The sequence below is a fragment of the Poecilia mexicana genome, unplaced genomic scaffold (assembly GCF_051168715.1).
Source record: "Poecilia mexicana isolate PSO_F unplaced genomic scaffold, ASM5116871v1 scaffold_19, whole genome shotgun sequence".
Classification (NCBI taxonomy): domain Eukaryota; kingdom Metazoa; phylum Chordata; class Actinopteri; order Cyprinodontiformes; family Poeciliidae; genus Poecilia; species Poecilia mexicana.
Genome location: NW_028263388.1, coordinates 16,257,817 through 16,280,942, shown reverse-complemented (window position 1 = coordinate 16,280,942; position 23,126 = coordinate 16,257,817). Strand labels below are relative to the sequence as shown.

Below are 23,126 nucleotides of genomic sequence, written 5' to 3'. Positions count from 1 at the left end.
TCATAGTTGGCTTTACTCCCATCCTTCCTCTCATCCTTGTGGTTCTTAATTTTCTACTTCCTCATCCTTATTTTTTTCTTTCCTAATTTATTTCTTATGAATTTTCTTCATCTTTTCTTCTTTCTGTCTGTCCTTTCTCCTTATGTCTTTTTTCCAGGTTCTATAATTAAAACCAGCCGTGCTAACTGCCATAATTTCATAACTTTTTCATATTTAAACAAAGGAAGGTATAAAGGACTGAGAAGTCTGGAAAATTGTGTCTGAAAATCCATAGAATTATGCAAGATCATACATTAAGCCTTAAATCCAGTTTATTAGAAAATTTCAATGTTAAATTAAACCAATTTAAAAAATTACCGAAACATCAGTCTGCTGAAAGCATGTCCATGTAGTCTCTGATATATATGTACCATGTACTCGTTCAGAGCATCAATGCCCCGATCATCGGCTGAAGTGTAAGTATTAAATCCAAAATGTACTTTCTTTGTATCTCGAACCCCTTATAACCATCAAGATCATTTTATTTTATTTTATTTCTTACGATGCCTCTGGTTTAGGAGTGGCTTAACACAAGGATTGTGACAATTGCCACACCTTGTGATATGTACAATCCCTAAATTATTCAGGACTTAATAATTTTTTTTTTTTTTGCTATATCCTGCTGCTTACTTTTCTGGTTAAAAAAAAAAAGTAAGCAACAGGATGGCTTTCAAGTCAGCATTCTTGCTCGCCATTGCATAGCATAATGTTTCTATATTCAAAATAATTTTGTCATTTGGAAGAAGAAAAAGCAGAGTTTTTCCTGTTCGTTATGGGTGAATTAAAATAAATGTATGTTTGATTGATTGATTGATTGACTGATTGTGATTTGCCTGTAGAGAAAAAAATATTGACTGAACAGCTCCCCCATGTGGCAAATCTGCAAAATATACACAAGTGCGTTTGGAGCTCAACAGGTGTGGAAACCCAGACGGTCAATGGTGGAAACATCCAATGACTCTACCTTCCACGTGAGTGTTTGAGTGACGTGGGAGAGATTATGACACGGACCCAAGCCGGGATAACTGTCAGTGGTCAGCATGAAGCCCACGTGTGATGTCACGTTGGGACCAAATTGCTCACCGGTGCGGACAGGCCGTCAGCAGGTTGCCCTGCGAGCAACTTCGCCAGCACGATTTCAGCACAACTGGAACCGTTATTGAACCCCCGTCGTCATAAAACTTGTTTATGGTGCGGAGAACTATTTCTATGTGTCATGTCGATTGAAAGTAACTCCATAGAAGCAGATATTTTCTCGGAGAGCGGGGAAGAAAGTTCGTCATTTGGCTTTGGAGATGATCTGGAATTGAACCCGTTCGATGGACTGCCCTTTTCCTCTCGGTACTACGAGTTGCTGGAAAAGAGAAGGGCTCTTCCGGTGTGGAAGGTCAGGAGTCAGTTTGAAGATGCTCTAGAAAACAACCAGCTGGTTATTGTGTCTGGAGTAGCACAAACTGGCAGCAGTACGCAGGTAAGGCATATACACTCGCAGTTACTGATAGATGTCAGTGACTTTTTCTCATATTTTCTTGAATCTCTTTACATTGGGTTTCTATTGTTTTAGAGGGGCTAAGATGGCCCCTTTATTTTAAAGGCCATCTTAGCCTGCTTCATGGTGTAGATGGGTTCTGGTTAAGCGATTTTCCTATTCTACTGGTCTGGCAGTAGTGAACTGATGGACATTATCTGGCAGTAATCTGGCTCATTCAGTTCATTCAGTTTAACAAAGGGGATCATTACAAATAGACAAAAGGTTTTCATTTGGCTGCAAGGCATATTTTCCTACTGGGGCAATAACAGCTTCCAAGTGGAACATTGAATACAAATGTTGGTATTCCAAGATGATTTTGTTCGTTAGAATGAAATATGTATTTTCCAGGTACGTTTCCATAGATTTTACATCTTAAGCTGCTGAAAATCTAAGTAGGTTTACGAAGGCTAAGTTAATGGATATTCTTCATAATGTTGTCCAGGAGAACATCCATAATTTTTCCCCCCAGCATAATTCTGTGTGCACCTTCACATGGTTGCCAGATGCTCAATCCAAATTGGTTAGAAAAGAGAAAGTATTTATTTTCCCCGTGATTTGATACCATCATAAAGCTTCAACTTCCCTTGTTTGTGTGAGCAAAATCTGCCCAGCTCAGCAGATGTTGTTGTCACAGAGAGGCTGCCCAATCTGCTGCCTGCCTGCTGGCTTGTCACTCTGTACAAAGAATTTCAGCTGCCTTGTTGGGGGACCTCCTGCTGCTAAGCCCCAATCCGCTAGAGCCGCCACATGCTGCCGAAGCAATTTTGCATCATGAACAATAATGCTATCGGATCTTCTGCCACTATTTGTTTAGCTCGCGCAAGAGTTCTTAATATAATCCTCATAGCATGCTCTATACTTCAAAAAAATGAAGTGATACGATTGGAAACACTGCAGTGTTTATGGTGTGAACTTATTTTTGTTGAACATCTCCTTTCAGATTCCTCAGTGGTGTGCAGAGTTCTGCCTGTCCGCCCAGTTTCAGCATGGCCTGGTTGTGTGCACAGAGGCTAACAAAAGGCAAGCTGTGGATCTTGCTCTGCACGTGGCCGATGAAATGGACGTGAACATCGGTCATGAGGTGGGCTACACCATCCCTCTGGAGACCTGTTGCTCCTCTGACACTGTCCTAAGGTTTGTTGATATGTTGTTTAGTTCCCAACAATCAGCAGTAGCGCAACAACTTGGTGCGATATTTTGCAATGCCATTGTCAAAGTATCCACTTCTTCGCATTTAATGTAGTTATTTAAATTTAATTCGCCAGCCAGGTGTGTCAACATTTGTATTTTGAGACCCCATTCATCCAAGTTTTAACATACGGAGTCATGACCAGTGTAAAAACAGCAATGGAAAGGAAAGAAAAACAAAAACCGTCAATCTTTAATCTTTCAGATATTGCACTGATGACATGTTGCTGAGAGAAATGATGTCGGACCCTTTTCTGGAACAATACGGAGTCATCATTATAGACCAGGCCCACGAGAGGACAGTTAGCACAGACATCCTGCTGGGTCTCCTCAAGAACGTCCTCTTGCAGAGGCCTGAGCTCAAGGTGGTGATCCTCACCATGTCCGCTGTGGTGGACAGGCTCCTGGGCCACTACGGAAGTGTCCCACTCGTCAACTTGGAGGTCTCTGGTTCTCCTGAGGTGGTGTATACCAACATGAACAACAAAGACTATTTTTACCTTGCACTCGCCCTGCTTCAGGAGATCCACCTTACCAAAGAGATTGGAAATGTCATTGTGTTTTTGGCGTCAGAGGAGGTAAGATGGGTTTTTATTTTTATGTTAATCCAAGAGCTATTTGTTCAGCCAAAAGTTGGTGCTTAAAATCTGTTTTAACAAGGGTTGAATATAATGTTTCTAAAAGGATGTCTGCAGAGCTTGGAGCATCATTCAGAGTGAGAGTCCCAGACTGGATGAGGGACTGGACCAAATCACACCAATCGTTTTGTGCCCAAGCCAGGAAGGGTTCTCACCTTTACTGATCGAACAAGCAGGCGCCACAAACTCCAAGAGGGTTTTTCTTTTGACCCATAAACAGGAGGACGTGTGGTGGGCTGGGCAATCGGTCAACTTTGTCATTGACACAGGCGTCCAGAAAAAAATGGTAAAAACATTACTACTTCAAGAGATTTCAATAATAAAAGTATTACAGTGCTGATAGTACGCTTTGTATTTGCCAATCTTTTTATGAAGATTTACAATCCAAGAGCAAGAGCTTTCTCTGAGGTGCTTCAACCCATCAGTCGGTGTCAAGCAGATGTGCGCAAACACCTGTGTTCACCAGCAGGTGGATCTTCCAGCTTAAATTCCAGTCAAACTAAGGACTCCTGTTGTACGAATTCACATTTTTATCAAAATGTGCTTTGCTTTTGTTAGGTAAATGTTTCCGACTGTATCCTGAAGCGAGTCTACCCATGGCCGAAACCTACCCACAGATCTTGGACTGTAACATTACACCAACTGTCCTTTACCTAAAGAGAATGGAGATAGCGGGTCTTGGGCAGTGTCACTTTATCGAAAGACCAGGTAAGGCATCCTGCCAACCCGAATGAATTCTGTGTAATATTTATATCTCTAAGTAACCGATTCTCACAAATAGCCTTTTCCTATTTTCCTAAAAGATCACAGCAGAATTTGTTCTGGGCATCTGTTTGGGTTCATCCCACCCATGGTTTAGCTGAGTCGAGAGCTCAGCAACCAACTATTGTCTGAGTTTTGCCCCAACTCCCAGTGTGAACAGAACAGATACAATGAGACCAATACATCAATGGCTATGGGATATATCTAGTTTAGTGCTGCACCGAAATCAAGTGAAATGGAGGTAATAATAGATAATATATATATATTTACATTTGTTTCATTTGTGACAGATCCAGAAGGTCTCATGCAGGCCTTGGAGGAGCTGGACTACCTCGCAGCTTTAGACGATGATGGGAACTTGTCTGAAATTGGCATCATCATGTCTGAAATCCCTCTGGATCCTCAGATGGCTAAAGCTCTCTTAGCGTCCTGCGAGTTTGACTGCGTTAGTGAGGTGCTGACAATCGCAGCCATGCTGTCGGGTATGCGCAGTCCGCATGTGCAGCTTGAAAAATTTTCGATTCATTTTAAGGAGCTTCTGTCTGTCTTTGTGTTTCAGCACCAAGCTGCTTCCTGCGGCCAGCTGGCAGCACGACCCAAGAGGCGTTCAAGTGTCAGAGAAAGTTCCAACATCCTGACGGCGATCACTTCACTCTCATAAATATCTACAATTCCTTCAAACAAAAACAAAATGATCAATGTAAGTTGCTCTGCTCTCAGTATAGAGTTCCATTTCTAAATTTTATGCTGTAAATTTTAAAACAGCCGCCTCTTGGCACCTCTTGAATTTGACTGAAATTATGAATTCAACTTGGGGAAAAAAAAACAACTGAAGGTTATTATATAGTACCATTAGAGAGGGATGTGTGAAATAATTATAGCTAATGAAAATCCCAAGTTTTTTTTTTTTTTTTTTTCTAAGCAAACTGGGAAAACTAGAGATCCATCATCTAAATGCTGTGTATTAAAGACTTTTTGAAATCGTTTTAGACTTGGATGTGAAAACTTGGTGCCAAGATTATTTTCTGGATCATTCCGCTCTGAGCATCGCTGACGCTATTAGATCAGAGCTGACTAGCACGCTGAACCGAATTGAGCTTCCCATTTCTGAGCCAGCCTTTGGAACCAAGACAAACACTAACGACATAAAAAGAGCCCTGCTGGCTGGATTCTTCATGCAGGTAGGAAATAAAAGCACATTAGTGTTATTTCTTTGTACTCTTCAGCTTCATTCATTTTTATCATTTTCCTCTTTTATTTTTTATTTTTCCCATTTGCGGAGATTGCTCGAGATGTGGACGGATCGGGGAATTATCTCATTCTGACGAACAACCACGTGGCCCAGTTGCAGCCATTCTCTGGCTACGGAGTTCAGTCACACAAACTGGGACTACCAGAGTGGGTGGTCTTCAACGAATACGCCCTGTCTGAAAACAGTTTGAGAACAGTGTCGGAGATTTCCCCTCAAATGTGAGTTTAGTTCAGCAGACATGTGCATATGAATTATAAGTAAGGGTTCTGACACTTTTTTTTTTTTTCCATTTTCTAACCTGGGCATTTGAGCACAAAACATTCACCTTGAACCTGCTTTTTAATAAGTTGTAAGAACATAGATCAGAACAAGTACCTGTTGAACAAATATTGCAGCCCGGTTTTGAATCACTCTCAGAATAAATTCAGATTTTTGGAAGCAAAATTTTATTCCTTTTATTTCTCTAAAAATCCTAAAAATAAGTTTTTGGTAGTTGAATAACTGAAATTCCTATTTATTCTAAATGTGAAGTCATATAGAGACTGAAAAGGGAAGTAAAATAGCTGTTTTGAAGTTGTTTGTAATTGTTCATTTATTCAAAAAGTCAAGATCAAAACACTGTTGGATAAACTGTTAAAGTCAAGGAATGATTTTCTAAGGTACTTGAAATAAATATTAATCATTAAGAAAACCAGTACATTTATTGAACATTTTTTGGACTTGTTCTACAGAAACTTGTAGGACAAACTTTTCCTTAATTATTCATACCTGGATCTGACTTAAATAGTCAAATCAAATATTTAAGAAAGTGTAGGAATCCTTATAATTGCTCCTGTTTGAATTACCAAACAAATATTTATCTTAAAATACCTACAGATTTTTTTTCTTTTTGCTCTTTTATATGAACTACATTTTTTTTGGAATGTATATTTTTAATATGATTTTGTGTTTTAGGTTCAATGAAATGGCACCGATGTACTTCTTCTACAATCTGCCCCCTAGTGAAAGCAAAGACATACTGCAAGTCATGTTGGACTTCGAGGAATCCAGACGTTGCACAAAGAAACAAACCACAAACAGAAACAGTGACACTGACAGAAGCTGTGCAGCTGGAACACAAACTGACAAATGTGTGATTCAGTGAGCTGAAGCATATGGGTTTTACGCAAGTAAACTATTTGGAGCAGACAGAACCTACAGGGGTTGTTTGTAGCCTGAAAGCTTTTGTAAACACTTCACTGAAGACTAAAGAGCCGACACTGAAAACGGTATCAGTAATAAGTTCCAGTATGTAGATTTGCTACTTTTCCAAAGTTATATCCCAGAGTACTGTGTGTAAAACAACTAAGTATGCCAAAAGTTATTTCAGATGCGTAAGCTGTTATATTTCTCTCTAGATCAACAAACAGCCTTAGGAGTTGAAATGGAAAAACAAGAATGAGCTCTTAATATTTCAGAGGTTTTTTTTTTTCTTTTGCAAGACGGAATCATGAAGCTTCTTTGAAAACTGCTGAAGTGGACAAAACAGGATTTCAATATGAAAAGCATACATTTACTTCATTTGACTTAATTACAACTTATGTGTAGTCTTAAAAGTTATTGTACAGTAAATTTATTCAGACAGAATTAAAAAGCTAGTCTTTTAATTGCTGTTGCCTTGTACATATTTAGCCACAAAAGCTGTTTTTAGAATCAGGAAGCCACCAACGGTAGCCGAGGTTTTAAACAGCCTTTTTGCATAATTTCCAGATTGTCTGGGTCTTGGCTCACACAGTCAGGTATTCCTTTAGTTTTTCCATTACAGCAGGCATTCTGTCCATAGGAATCACCATCACCGTCCTGAAAGGCTTCATGGGAACGTCGTCAGACGACCACCTGCCACTTAGACAGGAATCTGCATCCTCTTCTACTGAGTAGTGGAACTTGATGATGGCTTGCTGTAAAACAAAAGCTAAGAATAAGCTAAAAGCAGAGTCAGTGAATTTGGATTTTATTTAAGGCTTTGGTAATTCAGTAAAATATTTTTGGGGGGGTCTGGGGGTTAATTCTTTTATGATTTACAGCTCATGAAAACCCAATATCTGTTTGTCACAAATCAAAATCTTACGTAAGCCCAATAAAAAGCATTTTAATACACATTCTAAGAAATATGTTCGTGTACTGTATTGCATAATAGTTCAGTACTTGGTCTTTGTATGATCTCCTACATTAATGTGCCGACTTTGAACTAGATGAACACAGAGGACCAAAAACAGTTGATTTCCCACTCGTGCACCTTCCACCACACTTTGTCCTTCCACTCAACTTTACATTAACTTCAGATGCAGCACCTTATGTAGGCAGTAACATTCGCCTTTTTGTACTTGCATTTAATGACAAACTGAATTTTTGGTTTTCATCAGCTGTAAGTCATAATCTAACAGGAATAAACACCTCAAATATATCATGTCACTGTGCAATCTATGCTACTTTCACATTTTGAATAAAACTACTAAAATGAACTAATTATTTCTGATTTACTGGGACCTGTAGATCCAATCTGGTTTAAATCTTCCACAGCTTGTATGATTTATGACTGTACCTCATGAAAGAATTCCTCCTCCGCATTGATAAACATGTACTCCTCTTTTGGAGCTTCTCCCCTAGCTGGGATGCTCTTGGTTGCCTCTTTGCACGTCTTGCTGATCATCAGGCAGTAGTGACACCTCCCGCTCGGTTTGTTTGTCCTCTGGGCATCTGCCATTTCTTTCCTGAAAGACAAAAATCAATTTTGTTTTAGCAACCCGGATTAGCCGATGTAAAATATTTGAGCCAGGAAGCGATAAGAAGTAAAACCGAGGACCCACTGGAGCTGTTTATGGAGAGGAAGGGCGATCTGTGGAGGTACGTTGATGAAGCGCTCGCTCAGCAGCAGACCCACAGGTTTGCTAGTGTCGCTGAGGATCTTCTCGAGCTGTTCTGTTATGCTGTGAGGAGCGTTCTTCTCACACTGGTCCACTACCAGCTCCTTGACATCCTCCACACACTGCACACCCTGCAAAATAAAACATAAAAATAATCACCCCTTACATTTAAAAGGGATTTCAAAGCATTTTTTAATTCCCAAGTTGCGTCTTTCCCGAGGCACAAATTTAAAACCCATTTAAAGCATAAATACAGACATTAATCATGAAAATTTATGGACAATATTTCTACACAGATCACACTTTAAATATGGCGGGAAATGAGAAGGAAAAGAGAGCAGAGAACCGGATGGATGATTCGACTGAATGGTTGGTTTGATTTGTTGGGTGATTTGGGTGAACAGATATTGTTTGACGGAAAATAAAATTAATTGGCTAAACAACATCTGCATGTACAGATGAAGGATGCACGACTGGATTGTTGGACAGATGAATGATTGATTTTTAGCACCGGACAACCTCTCAGGGTTGCGTATGGCTGCAATGTTACCTTTCTCTCTGTCAGGTTGAGCATAGTGATGAACCCAAACACTTCATCTGGATCATCATCATCGCTGTCCTCTGGCACTTCGGCTTGCTGCAGCCAAACGAAGGGACAGCGTTAACGGAAAGCAAGACAAAGCAAGTCAGAGCAAAAAGCATGTAATGTAACGATAAACCCACCTTGACCACACTTCCGACGTGATTCTGCTGGATAATAATGTCAGTCATCTCCGATACGTCCACGTGAGCCTTCAGGAAGAGCTGTGGCCAATCATAACAGAAGTGACATCAATAACAGCTCTCTCGGGCAGACCAGATTTTTCATACAAAGATATGGTTTCTTACCCGATTTAACAGCTTCTTAACGCCGTTGAAATCATTGGATGAAATAGCGTGCGCCTCAAAATCCACCAAAACCTCCTGAAAGAAAAAGTGGAAAAGGTGAAAATTACAGACCAACAGTATCGGGTAATGGCCAAAAGCTTACGTGTTTAATCTAATAAAGTAAACGCACAAACGTAAGAATGTGAAGCAAATTTCGCTTCACGTACTCTAAACTATCGGATAGCAAAGCAATCGGGTAGAAAAGCGTCAAATAAGGTTCGTGTGCAGACCTCGTAAATAAACGGAAGATTCCAGCTAACAGGCTAAGGATGCCATTTAAGTACTTAATGAGTTATTTGTTGTTTCACCTCATTAATTTCTTCATCGCTGTCCTCCTCCGCGGACTCATCATCATCCTCGGGGTTCTCATCCGAGCTGTTCTCACTTTCTTCGGGATTTTCACCCACGCCAACTGCTCTCCTCTTAGCCGAAGAAGCCATGCTTGCAAGCGTGAAACACGTTTATTTTTAGGTGGGCGGGGAAAGGGTCATAGTTCAGGACATAGAAATAGAAGACCTGACGCTGCTATGATCCCTACGAAAGGATATGTCAACTCTCGCATTCTTAGCTTTTTTTACGCGTCTTTCTAAAAAGTGGCACTCGCAATATGGCAGAGAGGTCGACGTGCGAAACAAACTCGTAGCTCTTGTACCCAGCTTCTATGCTCTTCGACATCTATTCGGCAGAATCTACGCAGAAGCTAAAGCCCGGAGGCCGCCATTTTGGCTCTAAACGTACAGGGTTGTCGCTCTCCGCTGTACATGGGAACCGCAATGTCGGCTTGACTGCAAACAGGAAATGGAATTAACTATTCTCCCTAACCGGGGAAAACACAGTTTAGACGCTAGCAAAATCAGCAATACTGGGGAAAGCACAACCGTATTAAACGCACGGTAACATTTTTTTCTGTGGTCTTTTAAAATTAACACTTGTTCAGCTGATTGTGCACACATCATTTACGTTAAAAAACTGCAATACGTCATCTGTGGACACCCATTCTTGATCATACATGAGAACATCTGTATGGACAGCTGAAGGTACGTTACATCTTGATTTTAATCAAAAAGTCCAAACCGTTTCTGTTTTGTCTATTTTATAACTAGTAGCTTGCGGTATATTCTCTTCACTATAGCTAATGTGTCACCAATAGTAAACAATAACAATCAGGCTGCAGAACACTCAGTGTATTCCGAAAATATCACTGTGTGTTTAACTTTAAAGGACAACAATTGTAATTTCTGTTTGCTGTTAGTGAATATTGCCAGTACTTGCTATTGTTCACCAGCACAGTAAGGGTGAGTCAATAACGTTATCAGTATGTGACAGTTTTAGGGAGTGACTGACTTATAAGAGCCTCCACACCCACTGTCAGTGGTCGTTTTTCTACTTTGGGTTTCTGTATTCCGTTGCCCTTTCAACAAAAGAACCTAAAATCTTACTTTCTCCGTATTCTTAGTTATCTAGCGTTTCTTTGCCAGGATGCATGTATTACTACTTAAAGAGCCGAGAGACGAGGAATCTGCACCTGATCCCTACATGAAGGTAGAAGCGCACTTATCCGAATCCAGAAGAAACCGTAGTAATGTGATTGATGAAATGGTTTTTATGTGTCATTTTCTGCGTCTAAAGGAATTGGAATCGCATGGACACAAAGCAACACTCATCCCTGTCTTGTCTTTTAAGTTTGTCTCATTAAACACCTTTTCCGATAAGGTACGTTTCATTATAAAGGAATAAATATCTCCATCATGCATAAACAGAAATGCATTTATGTTTGCAACCCCTGGAACAAAAATGTTCAACAATTCAAAAATTGTAATCTGTTAATGCTGTATCAGCATAACCTTTAATATGAGTACTGTATTAGAAATAAACATCGTAAATTCGTAAAAGAAACATGGGTTTTTAACAAGTTTTTAAAATAGAATGTATTGCTTTTATTAGCTTTTCCAGCCGGAGAAACATGGTGGCCTGATCTTTACCAGTCCCAGAGCAGTGGAGGCTGTGAAGATGTGTTTAGACCTGGGAGGAAGGAGAGAAGGTGAATTTATCCCATAAAATAAGCACATGCTTTAAGCATTAGCAGACATTTGTAGTGTATTTCTCTGGAAGTTGAATTTTACATTATGATTGGCAAAACATGTCTTCTTTATCCAGAATGGAACAAATCCATAAAAGACAAATGGAACTCAAAATCCATATATGTGGTCGGGAAGGCAACCGCAGCATTAGGTAAGCCGTTGAGCACAATTTTCTTAAATCAGCGTTTCCTAAACGTTCCTAGTGGATATTGCACCTCATAAACTATTTATATCTGAGTGCGACATGCACCTGGTGCTTGCAGACATGTGTGAAGAGGTTTGAGTACGGTCAGCCAGTTGTTAGACACAAGTGACAGATTGCTGTGACATACAGACAACAAGCAGGTGGAAAACTTCCCAATGTTTGCTTAACTTCTCCATTGTCTATTTAAAAAAAAAAAAAAGAAAGGCTGAATTTACTTTCTCTGACACATACATCGTTCTTATTTTTGCAGTAGTGTGTAAAATGGAACGTTTTATCCTTGTTTGCTTGAAATGAAGTTTTTACTGTTCTGTCATTTGCGGTTGCTCGTGTAAAGCTGCAGGTGTTTTACGTGTTTTACGTAAACATGTGGATTGGGATGTAGCGCTGTCTTACAGATGATCAGGACATTCTCAATTCAAGGCCTTGCAATAGTAGTAGTTCAGCTTTTCCACATTGTGTCTCATCACAACATGAAGCTTGAATATTTTATTGGGATTTTTTTGTGATGCATACATTTGAAAACTAAGCTTGATTTTACTTTTACTCCACACTTTTAATCTACTTTGTGTTGGTGTGTGATATGAAATCCCTATGAAATATATATTAGTTACTTTGTCAAGAGATTGTGTTCAAATCAGCACAAAGTCTCCATTTATTCCTTACCTCTTTCTAATTTCTTCACAAACTCTTCCCATGATCTCTCAAGTGGGTTTGCTAAATATCTTTGCAGACTGAAAGTTTGCTCTGGAAGAGACCAATTTTCATTATATAATACTGCTTGTGACGTCAGTCAAAATAGGATTTTGTGTAATTTCATTGTTGGCAAAAATAACATCTACTTGCACAGCTATAAGCATATTGCTAAAGTGCACAAATTAGTGGAATTGTTTGATTTAATTATATAAGCAATGCAAAACATGACAGATTGACAGTCAGATAGATATTTTAACACACTCGATTATCAAAAATTGTTACATGAAAACTCGACATAAAGAAGATGATCTAGTGAAGAATGATCAGCATAAGGTTTGTGTTCATCTTTGTTCTGTTTGCGCTTTGCTCTGTGCAGTTCAAAGTCTGGGTCTGAAGCCCCTGGGAGAGGACACGGGGACAGCTGATGTCCTATCACGTCTTATTATTGAAAGTATGATGTGATCTGTATTGTTCTCTCACGCTTATTAGGCAAATTGAAAATTTCTATTAAGCACTGTGACGTGGTCCTTCTTTCTGTCTTAGGAGAGGACACCAATATCCCACCGCTTTTTTTCCCCTGTGGCTCAATTAAAAGAGAAGTCTTGCCCACGGCTTTAAGGGAAAATGGTAAGCACTGTCTTCTATTGTGTCTCACAATTAAAACTTAAGTCCATAAATGCCCTCTGGGGTTAAGCTAATTAATGAGATAATAACTGCACTACCTTCGTCACCGTGGGGGATTTATTTCTTTGTTTCCAGGGGTTCCCTTAGAGACGCTGACTGTCTATCAAACGGCTGAACATCCAGATCTTGAGAAAAATCTGAAAAACTACTTCACAGAGCAGGTGAAACCAAACTTCTTCTGTATTTTCAAGTAAAAAAAATAAAATAAAAAAAAATGCTGTTTAATATATTATAAATAGTAACTTACTTATGTACTCACAGGGAACTCCAGCAAGTATAGCTTTCTTCAGTCCATCCGGGGTGAAGTTTTGCCTGGAAGCAGTGCGAAGGCTGTCGGGCGACCAACTCAATGAAATAAAGGTATAGTTTCTTTATAATTGCTCACAAGAAGATATGAATCGTTCACTGGTTCTTTTATTTTTCTAAAGAATTCCAAGTCAGAAAATACTACACCCATACTTACTTATTATATTCATAAGTACTTGCTTGCAGACGTCTTCTAAGCTTTTTCACACATTGTCACATTACAGCCACAGCGTAGTTTATTGGAATTTTATGTGATATGCCAACACAAAGTAGCGCAAAAATTTAAAGTAATGTCATGTGTCCCAGTATATACATGACCATAGGTATTGTCTGTTTTAGTTTGTTTTAAATATCTCTTTTATCATAAGAAATGTAATCCTGTGGCTCTAAATTAAACCCTAGATTTGCAAAACAAGTAGAGACGTTTCTCAAACGCCTTGCAAAATGTGATTTTTACAAAGTATTGATTAAGGACTGCTGAATACAAATACATGCCTGAATACAAATATTTGTGTCTGACTCAATTTGTCTGTAGTTTGCCGCCATCGGGCCGACTACACGGGACGCCATGGCAGCGGAAGGCCTCTGCGTGAGCTGCACAGCTGAAAAGCCGACGGCGGAGCATTTGGCAGCAGCGATAGCCACGGCTCTACAGTGACCATCCTGAGTCATCTACTCTTTAAATCCGACCAATCTATCTGTTGTCTGTCTGGTTCAACATTATATTTAAAAAAAATGTCCAATCATGTTTAATATTTTGCTGCTCATGTCACCATTGCTGGACTTAAAATTTGCACTGAAAAAATGTTTGTGTCATGAAGGGTCAAGGAAGTTTATTTTATTTCAAACTTGTTAGTGTTAAGATTAGTTTTTTAAAATAAAGCTTGGTTAATGTGATTAAAAATGGCAAGCTGTGTTTTGTTGACATCGTTTGTTGTTCGCATGAAAGTGAGATCGTAGCCCAGTCCACAGGTTAGCGACTGTTTATCTAAGTAACTGGAGCATGAATAACACATCCAGTTGTATTCACCAAGGAGAAGTTTACTTTTCACACACGACTAAGGAAAGTGGCTAAAAGTGGGTGTGTAGAAAGTCAGGACTTGCTTATAAAGCAGTGCTGCTCTGTCCTTGTACTGCTTGGTTCCTCCACAAAGGTCAACGAGTCGACTGGAAACACGATGCTGACTATTATCCAGCTGATGCTTTTAGTTTTTCTGACAAACCCAAACCATGCTGAGAAACTTTTCCACAACAGGGATCATTCCGACATGCAGATTCCTACATCTCACCAAGCTCCTGTCATAACAGACGAATATGAAGCGGAGGTAATTATTCAAATTTTATTTTTTCCATGTTTTACTGACATTTTAATGAAACTTAAATGGAAAAGAAAAAGCATGTAAGCTAACCTTAGTCAAATTTGCTGATGTGCTCATGGTACGTGTATTATGCCAACATTGGTGATGTGCTAATATTAACATACTTAGGGGCTTATTCCATATAAAAATTGCAAGTAGCAAAAGTCGCAGCCATAGAATTGTGAAAACGCTCCTTGGTTTGATGTTTAAATGGCTGCAGACAACAAAAAATAACTGGAAAACATTTCAGCAGGAGGATCTCAATACGGTTCATAGTATTTTTACAATAATTGTCTTGTGGATATCCTTTCAGTTATTTCTTTCTAGGTATGGATTTATCAAACCAACCCAGAGGGAGGAGATCCAGATGAAACAAAGTGGCATTTCCTTCAGTGATGACTTCCTGGATGACTTTCAAACTGCAATCCAAGAGGGAACCTCAGTGCCTCTTTCAAGGGACATACCTAAAACTAGTCATGGCAAGGTCCACAAAGGTGAATCTGAGAGTCAAGCATTTGTTTCAGCCCTTAAAGAGTTTCAGATGGCATCTGGACTTCCTGTTACAGGAGTGTTTGATGATGCCACCAAGGATGCGATGAACAAACCAAGGTGTGGGGTTCCTGACAAGGAGACAGACCCAAATCCCCATGTTGTTACCGAGAGCAGCATCGGTGGCTCGGAGTTGGAAAACAGTTGGAATGAAACTTTCGACGAGGCCGACGGTAACAACACAGAAAGCAGCATAATTGGCAGCTCATCAAACTCTTCTGAGGACGACATATTAAATTTTAACGAAACAGAAAGCCTCCTGACTATTTCAAATGATACACACAAAAACAATAGTTTGGGTAATCCAACCGGAAACAGAAACAGCAGCAGCAGCAGCAGCTCAAGCCAGAGTCAACCTCTGCAGAACAGAAGGGGTCACCTTGCTGATCTCGTGTCAAAAAAGAGGCAAAAGCGGGATTTGACAGAATCTGGGTACATGGCGTTTTCTAAGGACGTTCTGAGGTGGCGGTTAATTGGAGAAGGTTACAGTAGCCAGCTGACCGTTGATGAGCAGAGGTACATCTTCAGGTTGGCCTTCAGAATGTGGAGTGAGGTGTCTCCGCTGGAATTTGTTGAAGATACCTGGTCACCTTTGGAGGATGTTGATATCAAGCTGGGCTTTGGCACGGGTGGGCATTAGTCAGTATGTCATATACTCACTTTGTCATAATGCATTGTACATAATTTACTGGGTTTTAGTAATGTCTGTCACTCTGTAGTGAACTTTTGAGCCAGAGTGTTTTACAGCCACAAATTTAAATGTGTTTAATCAAAATTGTGACTAACTTACAGTAGCATTGGTCAGATGAAACCAAAATAGATGTTTCTAGCCAATATGCAAAAGGTGATGTGAAAATATACTGTGCACCAAAGCATATTTATGTGATAGGATGATTCATTCAAAGTTCCAGACCTAAATATATCCGAGTGGAAAGATTAAAAAAAAACAAAAAAAAACCTGATGCTCACAGATGGTCTTTATCCAATCTGATTAAGCTTGAGCTGTTTGGCAACTGTTTCAGTCTCTAGATGTGGAAAAATATAAACCAAAAGACCTGGAGATATGCTTACAGCAAAAGGTATTTGTCAGGTCTAGAATGTGTTTTCACAATTTACAAGTATGAATATTTTTTAAACTGGGGATGGGGGGAAAAAAGAACAGAATTTCAGGGAAATAAATGTATTCTTTTTGCATTAATAAATACTTAGAGGAATCAATTCTCTGTCTTTAAATTGCCACAATATACCTTAGATTTCGTCAGTGATAAAAGGTTTTTGTGTGCTAGTGGTTTTCACAGATTAAAATGTATGTTTTAAAAATTCCTTTGTTTATTATAGAATAATTCAGTCAAACTAATTAGTGTAGATTTTAAAATAAAGCTGACAAAGGTGATAAGAATTAATCAAATGGTCTTTTGAAGCCTAATTGAATTTTTTTTTTTAGTTTTTGGGTTATTTTATAATTTATATAAATGATAAAGAGTAAAAGCTTACTGTTCTCTTATGTAGACTGTAGATAAAACTAACAAATGTAAGTCTAAAAAATGTGTAATAATTTTAATTTAAAAAATAGGAATCGTTTTTTCTTTTCTTTATCTTTTTCTTCACATTGTCCCTTCCTCACAGGAAGACATCTGGGATGTAATCAAAAGTTTGATGGCACTGGTCAGGAATTTGCCCACGCGTGGTTCCTGGGAGATATCCATTTTGACGATGATGAGCATTTCACTGGTCCCAGTTCTCACACTGGTATAAGCCTCCTTAAAGTAAGTAAGTATGCTGAGTATAGCCAGTTACTACTGGAAAATCTAAATGTTGACTGACTGCCCCCTTTCATATCCTTCCTCTTAGGTGGCAGTTCATGAGATCGGCCATGTTTTGGGGCTGCCTCATATCTACAGGCCTGGATCCATAATGCAGCCCAGCTATTTGCCCCATGAATCCAGCTTCGAGATGGACTGGATGGACAGAAAAGCTATTCAGCATCTATATGGTGCTCTAATACTAACACTTCTTGGACACACTCACCTAAAAATCCCAAGAGATTCAGTGTGGGATAGAGATACATAACAATTACATGAGATTATTTTTGTAATTGCTGCTTATTTCTCCTCACGTTTGACCCCCACCCCAGGTGGCTGTAAAGGCCGGTTCAGCACTGTGTTTGACTGGATCAGGAAAGAGAAGACGCCCTACGGGGACGTAAAGATCCGCTTCAACACGTACTTCATGAGAGACGGCTGGTACTGGCTGTACGAGAACAGAAACAACAGGACGCGCTACGGGGACCCAGTCGCGCTGCAAATCGGCTGGCACGGGATCCCCAGCGATGGAGTAGACGCGTACGTACACGTGTGGCCCAGAAGAAGAGAGGCCGTTTACTTCTTTAAAGGTAGAGAAACTATTTCATTTCCACCGTTTTCTTACAAGTGGGACATTTGAGGGGAAGTCCGTGTGACAGCCTGTCGCTGTTGAAGGTCTGCAGTTCTGGAGATACGACAGCGAGAACGACCGGGTGTTTAGGCACGACTCTGAGGGCCGCCACTATCCGAGGCTGATTTCTGAGGGCTTCCCGGGGATTCCCAGTCCGATTGACTCGGCCTTTTATGACAGGAGAGACTCCCACATCTACTTCTTCAGAAGAGCTCAAGTAAGAAACAAATTCTTGGATTTATATTGCAGTTAACTAAGTGCAGTTTAATTATGTAACCTTTGCAGTAAAAGTCAAAGCAAGGGGAGAGCAGATGATTAAATGACATCACCCAGTCATTTAAATCTTTAACAATACAACACCTGGCAGTTAGCTTGTAAAGAGCACTGGGTAATTGTTTTTTTCAGTGTCCTTTGGGAGCGTATTCAAGCAGACAAAAGTCCTACACTTTCTCTGTTATTTGTAATTAGTCAGATCTCTGTTTTTGCGAAATGCTCCAACTCTCTCCGTCTGAACAGGTGTATGCATTCAGCGTGGAAACAAACAGCTTGGCGAGTGGCTTCCCCAAACACATCCGAGATGTTTTCCCTCCGGTGGAGAGCGGAGACCATCCAGATGGCAGCATCGACGCTGCCTACTTCTCCTACTCCCACAATGCCCTCTTTCTGCTCAAGGGCACGCGCTTCTGGCGAGTGGTGGGCAGCCGCGAACGCTGGCGCCGGCCCTTTCTGCCGCGAAATGGCTTGATGCCACACAAGGAGGTGGATCAGCAGTGGTTCGACATCTGCGACGTTCATCCCACCTCGCTCAAACTAAGCCGCTGATGGGATGGGGTGGGGGAGCTGCAGCAGAGATAAAACACACCACTAATGTTTACAGATGTATTCTGCTGCTTTACCTTTTGCGTGATGTAGGCCGTGTAATCTTTTCGAAAAGACAAAAACAACTCTGTTGGCATGTTTTTCACGGAAGTGTGCTGTGAAATGTATGGAACAGCTGCTGCTGGTTTCTCTTTCATTCATCAGAGAAGCAGGTAGATTTGCAAAAGATGCTTTTAGTTCAAATGTTTGGAGTGTTGACGTGAATAAATATGTAGAGTATTTACTCGTTCTTTGGAGTTTTACTTTCAGTGATCTGAAGCAAAGCTGGTCAGGTCTGTTGCCGTCAACAGTTATGAGCCTTTTTCCAAAAAGGAATTAAAGATCAAACTTTTCTTCTTTTTTTTTTCGTTACATAAGAAAAATGCATTTTTCAGTAGGAACACAGAAGACATGAAGTAAACATTTGGTTGTTAATTAGTGATTCCCCTTCAGCAAGTAAACAGCTTGGTAATTAGTCTCAGTTTTTGTTTAGGGGCTCATTTTTTCTTTTTTCTGCAATTTTTTTTTTTATTTTTTTTTTCTAGTTTTTTAATTTATTTTAGTGACTGTGTGAAAGAGGAGAGATTTGAGGGGACTTTGGATGCCTTTTCTATTGTATCCATCAGGTTAGGTGAAGTTACATTCATGTTAATACGCGACATAATCAGGATGAATCCCGTCTTTCCAGGTGGTGAGCTCTCTGTCATGGACCTGGGGTGTTAGCAGTTTGATCATTTTGTTTCTTTATATCCACCATATTCTGTTCAATCCCTTTTATTCGTAGTCGTTCAAAAGGTCTCGGCATACAAATTCATTCCTTTGTCTGTAGTTTATTTTTGCTTTCTGTTCTTTGTGCATTTGGATTTTGTGTTCTTGGATCAGTGTTGGCCCTCTGGCTTGTTTCCTTGAGTCTTTGTTCAGCTCTAGTGTTAATTGTTCTTCTTCCCTCAGTCTACATGTTTGCCTTCCCTCCCAGCTGCACCCTGTTAGTAATCAACCACCTGCCTCTTGTCAACATTCACACTCCTCACTATCTAAGCTCCTGAATGTTCATTGTTTATCACTGGATCCTTCTGTCATGATGTCCTTCTAGGTCCCTTGGATCTGACTGTAAGTCTACAGAGTAGTTTGTTGTTTATAATTAAAAGAATGCTGTTTCCCCCCTCCTCCCCCATCATCAGTCTCTGTGCTTGGGTCCTTTACTAACCTAAACATGATGTGTTTGCAGGAGACTTTGTCCTGAACAGCGGCCCAGGATGGTCACCATGGGATAGATACTCAATAGGTGATGTTTAGACCTGAAGAATGAAAATGGCAACCATATTTACCTGAGGAGATTAAATTGGATGCAACTTTAAACTATAAAATGTTTAACTCATCTTACAACATTTAATTAATGCAGATATGTCAAGGTGCTTTCCATCACCTGAGTACCTCAAGTTCTGCAGTTTTGCTAATGAGTGTAAGTATGTGTGTATATATAATCATCAGATTTGTGTGTTTTAGCATTTATTACATCAACTTTGCACAAAATGGAAACTAAACTTCCTCATAATGATGAAAGTACATTTTTACTGTTTGACTCTATCATGTGTATCAAAACAAAGCTACCTCAAAAATCTTTTTATTCTTGAGCCACTATTGAACATGGCCTGGATGTAATGAAAAGTCTGCAATAAGCTTTTTGAATATGATGGACAGTAACACTCCTGGGATGTCTTCCTTTAATAACCTCCTCGACGGAGAAGATTAAGGATTCACAATCAGCCAAAGGATATTACACTGAGATCTGTATTGATGGAAAAATATTGGAAAAAATGTGCTCTTCTTGGTGCTTAACACTGTTGAATATTACAGTATTCATGCAAAGAAACAAAGGCACTGATTCTTTAATCAATGCATTACTCGAACACTCATTAATTCACCTCTTTTTAAGGGATTAAGCTCCTGCTGGGCGTCTGCTAACTAGCTTTGTGCTGCAGGTGCTCTGCGGGCAATTTAATGAACTGAAGGAGAAATCAATTACAAGCTAAAGGAATAAAATGTCATGGTAAGTGCAGTTACAGGAGAGGGAGATGTCAAGAGATGATTTTTTTCGGCTCACAGTTTAAAGAGGGAGCATTAGCAACGTGAAAATGAATGTTCAGATTCAGACTGGGACGTTAAACTGTCTGCTTTTCTTTCCAAGCTAAAGGTTTTCTTTTTAATTTAGTTTAAAATTGCAGTGTTCATCTTGCTCATATTCTTAGACGTTGTGAGTTCGGTTATCACAATGTTTAAGTACATTGTAATATTTGCATAGGCAAAAATGTGCCTTTTTTTCCTGTTTTTAAATAACTTTGAAATGGACACAGAAAACATACTAAATCTGGATGTTATTGTTTATCCAATTATAAGACTGTATGCAGTGTCTTGCAAAGTGTTCATGCCCTTTTGACCTTTTTCATGTTAAAACCACAAACTTTTTTTAATTAATTTTTTTTTTTTTTTGTAATTAGGATTTTTATACATTTGACCAGGGATCTCAAACTCCAGTTCTAGAGAGCCTGATGTCTTTTAACAATTGGAAACATAACTGGAGAAGTGCATCTGAATCAAATTATGTAATTGCCTCCTCAGCAGGCAGCCAGGTTCTACAGGATCCTGCTAATTACTTCACTATTTGAAGAAAATAAACAGCCAAAAGTTGAAGGGCACTGGCCACAAAGATGAGCGTGAAACCTTTAATGCAAGATCAACTCAAAGTGAGGACAAGGATAAAACTCGGTGCAGGCAAAGAAAGAATCCAGTCACCTAAGTATAAATGTAGATGTTTGTTTACAATATGGTTTTTTTTGGGGGGGCGGTTTAAAGAACAATACCGAACAAACACCAAGGAACGCATCATGAAAGTGGTGAGGTAAGGTTAAAAAAAAACAATATCCCAAGCTTTGGACATCTGCGACTGTTGAATCCATCATCTGAAAATGGAAGAGAATGACATGACTGCAAACCTACTGAGGCATTGTTCATTCCCCTAAAATTACAGGCTGGGACAGGAGAGCATTCGTCCAAGAAGCAGCCAACAGGCCCAATGTACCAGCTGCGGTGATCTGGTTGGACTTCTACACCAACTCTAAACCTGCAGCCGGAGCTACGAATGGAACGGAGTAGATCAAGGGGTATTTGTAGGCCGGTCCAGACACAAAAGTCTGTGTGAAAAACATTAACATTTACATGTATGTGAATTCTTCCAAAGATTTACAAACGTTTGATGCAGCAACACCAGTAGAGGGCAGCATCAACACACTGTTTATTTACTACTTAGGGTTCCTGCTGTTCAGTTTATGTTTATTTTTTTATTTGAAGAGTGGGACAAGGAAAAAAATGGGCATCACACTACGTACTGGAGATGTGGACGCATCTTATTCTCCATCTGTCAGAGATATAGCATTGAAAAGCTAATGTCAGCAAGAAGTGGAGTGGGCTCATTCAAATACATTTACCCCAATCGCCACATGCTGTTTGCTTAAGTTTCAGTCTCTTTGAAAAGGATTTTGTGGTTGCTGCCAAAAACTCCCAAGGTAGAGCGCGGATAAGCATTTATTCCACACGGTAATAAGAGTGGAATTCCAACTTTCCTGGAAAGCCGATTTTGAGCTGAAAGTTGTTTTGAGGATTACTGTAAAAGGTGTGATTACCCCCCCACCCCCGCCACCCCCCGACTCTGGCTTGTTTACAGTGGTTCAAAACAACTAAAATAGAGCTTTGTCACATCTGACTTGGTAAATTACACAGCTTATCACCTTATTCCTAAAGGGCTGATGGTGATGAACTGATACACGTCTACCATCCATCCTCTCACGCATGTATTTTTCCATCCATCCATCCATCCATCCATCCATCCTGTTTCACCCATTCAAACATTTTGGTTGTCCTTGTGCTCATAAATAGAAAAGTTTGGATTGACGCAGAAAAAAAAAACACTTAGCAAGGGCTTCACAACTTGCCTCACTTTCAAATTCAAACCATTCTTTCAAAAGCTGCATCACCAAATGGTTTCCGACAAAGTGGTCCTTGTTAAGAAGGTGTTATGTGGCAGAAAAGTAGGATATGAAATTTACAACCCAGGCTTTAATGCTGTCATTACACCAAGAAGAAGAAGAAGAAACTCCCAAAGTCTGCATTAAAAAGCAGGTTTCTAAATGAATGACAGAGAGAGTTTGTTTGACATTAAATCCAATCATCACTTATACAAGCGAGCAGGGGCTTCCATTCCAAATGGAAATAGTGCAGTAATTACATGTTTTCTCTTAGGAATTGTCCACATATCAAACAACCCAATTTGAATGAGGAATCCAAATCATGCAAGTGTAATTAAGCATTGTGTAGCCTCATGCATAATGTAGCTCTTACTGACTACAATATCTGATAAACAAATAGTGTGGATGTGTAGGAGGAAATGTTTGTCTGCGCCGTAAAAGCCAGCTAATTTGCCTCCGTGCGGAACGGAGAAATCTCTCCCACCCGCTGCAAGCTGAACCTCGACCTGCAGCTCTGGTTGGGGGGTGGGGGGGGGGGTTTAGAAACAACGAGGGCTTTTCTGACACCGTCAGTCTGAGTGGCAACTGCAGGTCAAAGGGGGTGAGGGGATGGTAAGGATGCAGGCTGTCCCACGCATGGCCACACAGAAGAGGCTGCCCCAGCTTGCTGCCTTCGTTTTCCAGCACAGGGAGAAAA

The 23,126-nt window shown here is 39.9% G+C and overlaps 4 protein-coding genes and 1 long non-coding RNA gene across 7 annotated transcripts; 4 read left to right on the top strand and 1 right to left on the bottom strand.

The window, feature by feature from the left end:
* Positions 1-866: 866 nt before the first annotated feature.
* On the top strand, positions 867-6,676 carry dhx32a (DEAH (Asp-Glu-Ala-His) box polypeptide 32a). Its single transcript, XM_014978990.2, has 11 exons — positions 867-1,510; positions 2,511-2,704; positions 2,964-3,336; positions 3,443-3,682; positions 3,772-3,865; positions 3,955-4,104; positions 4,449-4,640; positions 4,718-4,858; positions 5,149-5,339; positions 5,441-5,628; positions 6,365-6,676. The coding sequence occupies exons 1-11, from the start codon at positions 1,256-1,258 to the stop codon at positions 6,552-6,554; spliced, it is 2,208 nt and encodes a 735-aa protein (XP_014834476.2). The 5' UTR covers positions 867-1,255; the 3' UTR covers positions 6,555-6,676.
* On the bottom strand, positions 6,322-9,830 carry bccip (BRCA2 and CDKN1A interacting protein). Its single transcript, XM_014978998.2, has 7 exons — positions 9,549-9,830; positions 9,202-9,276; positions 9,037-9,117; positions 8,864-8,950; positions 8,257-8,444; positions 7,992-8,160; positions 6,322-7,347 (listed from the first exon to the last, which is right to left on the bottom strand). Exons 1-7 carry the CDS (start codon positions 9,678-9,680, stop codon positions 7,177-7,179), a joined length of 903 nt encoding a protein of 300 aa, XP_014834484.2. The 5' UTR covers positions 9,681-9,830; the 3' UTR covers positions 6,322-7,176.
* Positions 9,831-9,939: 109 nt separating this feature from the next.
* Positions 9,940-14,114, top strand: uros (uroporphyrinogen III synthase). Of its 3 annotated transcripts, none has more exons than XM_014979128.2 (10): positions 9,940-10,277; positions 10,719-10,782; positions 10,870-10,953; positions 11,185-11,281; positions 11,398-11,472; positions 12,596-12,670; positions 12,763-12,846; positions 12,979-13,064; positions 13,165-13,263; positions 13,745-14,114. In XM_014979128.2, exons 2-10 carry the CDS (start codon positions 10,720-10,722, stop codon positions 13,865-13,867), a joined length of 786 nt encoding a protein of 261 aa, XP_014834614.2. In that variant the 5' UTR covers positions 9,940-10,277; position 10,719; the 3' UTR covers positions 13,868-14,114. The 3 variants fall into 3 exon arrangements, with proteins under 3 accessions (XP_014834614.2, XP_014834611.2, XP_014834612.2); XM_014979125.2 differs by having other exon boundaries at positions 10,697-10,782; XM_014979126.2 differs by lacking the exon at positions 9,940-10,277 and adding an exon at positions 10,288-10,535 and having other exon boundaries at positions 10,697-10,782.
* Positions 14,115-14,239: 125 nt separating this feature from the next.
* mmp21 (matrix metallopeptidase 21) lies at positions 14,240-18,651 on the top strand. Its single transcript, XM_088016363.1, has 7 exons — positions 14,240-14,534; positions 14,881-15,745; positions 16,743-16,882; positions 16,968-17,109; positions 17,251-17,508; positions 17,594-17,766; positions 18,066-18,651. The coding sequence occupies exons 1-7, from the start codon at positions 14,388-14,390 to the stop codon at positions 18,369-18,371; spliced, it is 2,031 nt and encodes a 676-aa protein (XP_087872489.1). The 5' UTR covers positions 14,240-14,387; the 3' UTR covers positions 18,372-18,651.
* Positions 18,652-19,706: 1,055 nt separating this feature from the next.
* Positions 19,707-22,596, top strand: LOC106912392 (uncharacterized). Its single transcript, XR_015766328.1, has 2 exons — positions 19,707-19,869; positions 21,436-22,596. It is a non-coding gene; the product is annotated as an uncharacterized LOC106912392 (long non-coding RNA).
* Positions 22,597-23,126: the final 530 nt, after the last annotated feature.

What these genes read in the sequence shown, in the direction of transcription:
- dhx32a (XM_014978990.2), top strand. Translation starts at nt 1,256, where the DNA reads ATGTCGATTGAAAGTAACTCCATAGAAGCAGATATTTTCTCGGAGAGC. An exon ending in CAGGCGTCCAGAAAAAAATG is followed by an intron (nt 3,683 to 3,771) that starts GTAAAAACATTA and finishes CTTTTTATGAAG; the next exon opens with ATTTACAATCCAAGAGCAAG. An exon ending in ACACCTGTGTTCACCAGCAG is followed by an intron (nt 3,866 to 3,954) that starts GTGGATCTTCCA and finishes TGCTTTTGTTAG; the next exon opens with GTAAATGTTTCCGACTGTAT.
- bccip (XM_014978998.2), bottom strand. Translation starts at nt 9,680, where the DNA reads ATGGCTTCTTCGGCTAAGAGGAGAGCAGTTGGCGTGGGTGAAAATCCC. An exon ending in ACGTCGGAAGTGTGGTCAAG is followed by an intron (nt 8,951 to 9,036) that starts GTGGGTTTATCG and finishes GTTTGGCTGCAG; the next exon opens with CAAGCCGAAGTGCCAGAGGA. An exon ending in CCTCTCCATAAACAGCTCCA is followed by an intron (nt 8,161 to 8,256) that starts GTGGGTCCTCGG and finishes TTTGTCTTTCAG; the next exon opens with GAAAGAAATGGCAGATGCCC.
- uros (XM_014979128.2), top strand. Translation starts at nt 10,720, where the DNA reads ATGCATGTATTACTACTTAAAGAGCCGAGAGACGAGGAATCTGCACCT. An exon ending in CACGGCTTTAAGGGAAAATG is followed by an intron (nt 12,847 to 12,978) that starts GTAAGCACTGTC and finishes CTTTGTTTCCAG; the next exon opens with GGGTTCCCTTAGAGACGCTG. An exon ending in AAAACTACTTCACAGAGCAG is followed by an intron (nt 13,065 to 13,164) that starts GTGAAACCAAAC and finishes ATGTACTCACAG; the next exon opens with GGAACTCCAGCAAGTATAGC.
- mmp21 (XM_088016363.1), top strand. Translation starts at nt 14,388, where the DNA reads ATGCTGACTATTATCCAGCTGATGCTTTTAGTTTTTCTGACAAACCCA. An exon ending in CTGGTATAAGCCTCCTTAAA is followed by an intron (nt 16,883 to 16,967) that starts GTAAGTAAGTAT and finishes CCTTCCTCTTAG; the next exon opens with GTGGCAGTTCATGAGATCGG. An exon ending in GGCCGTTTACTTCTTTAAAG is followed by an intron (nt 17,509 to 17,593) that starts GTAGAGAAACTA and finishes TCGCTGTTGAAG; the next exon opens with GTCTGCAGTTCTGGAGATAC.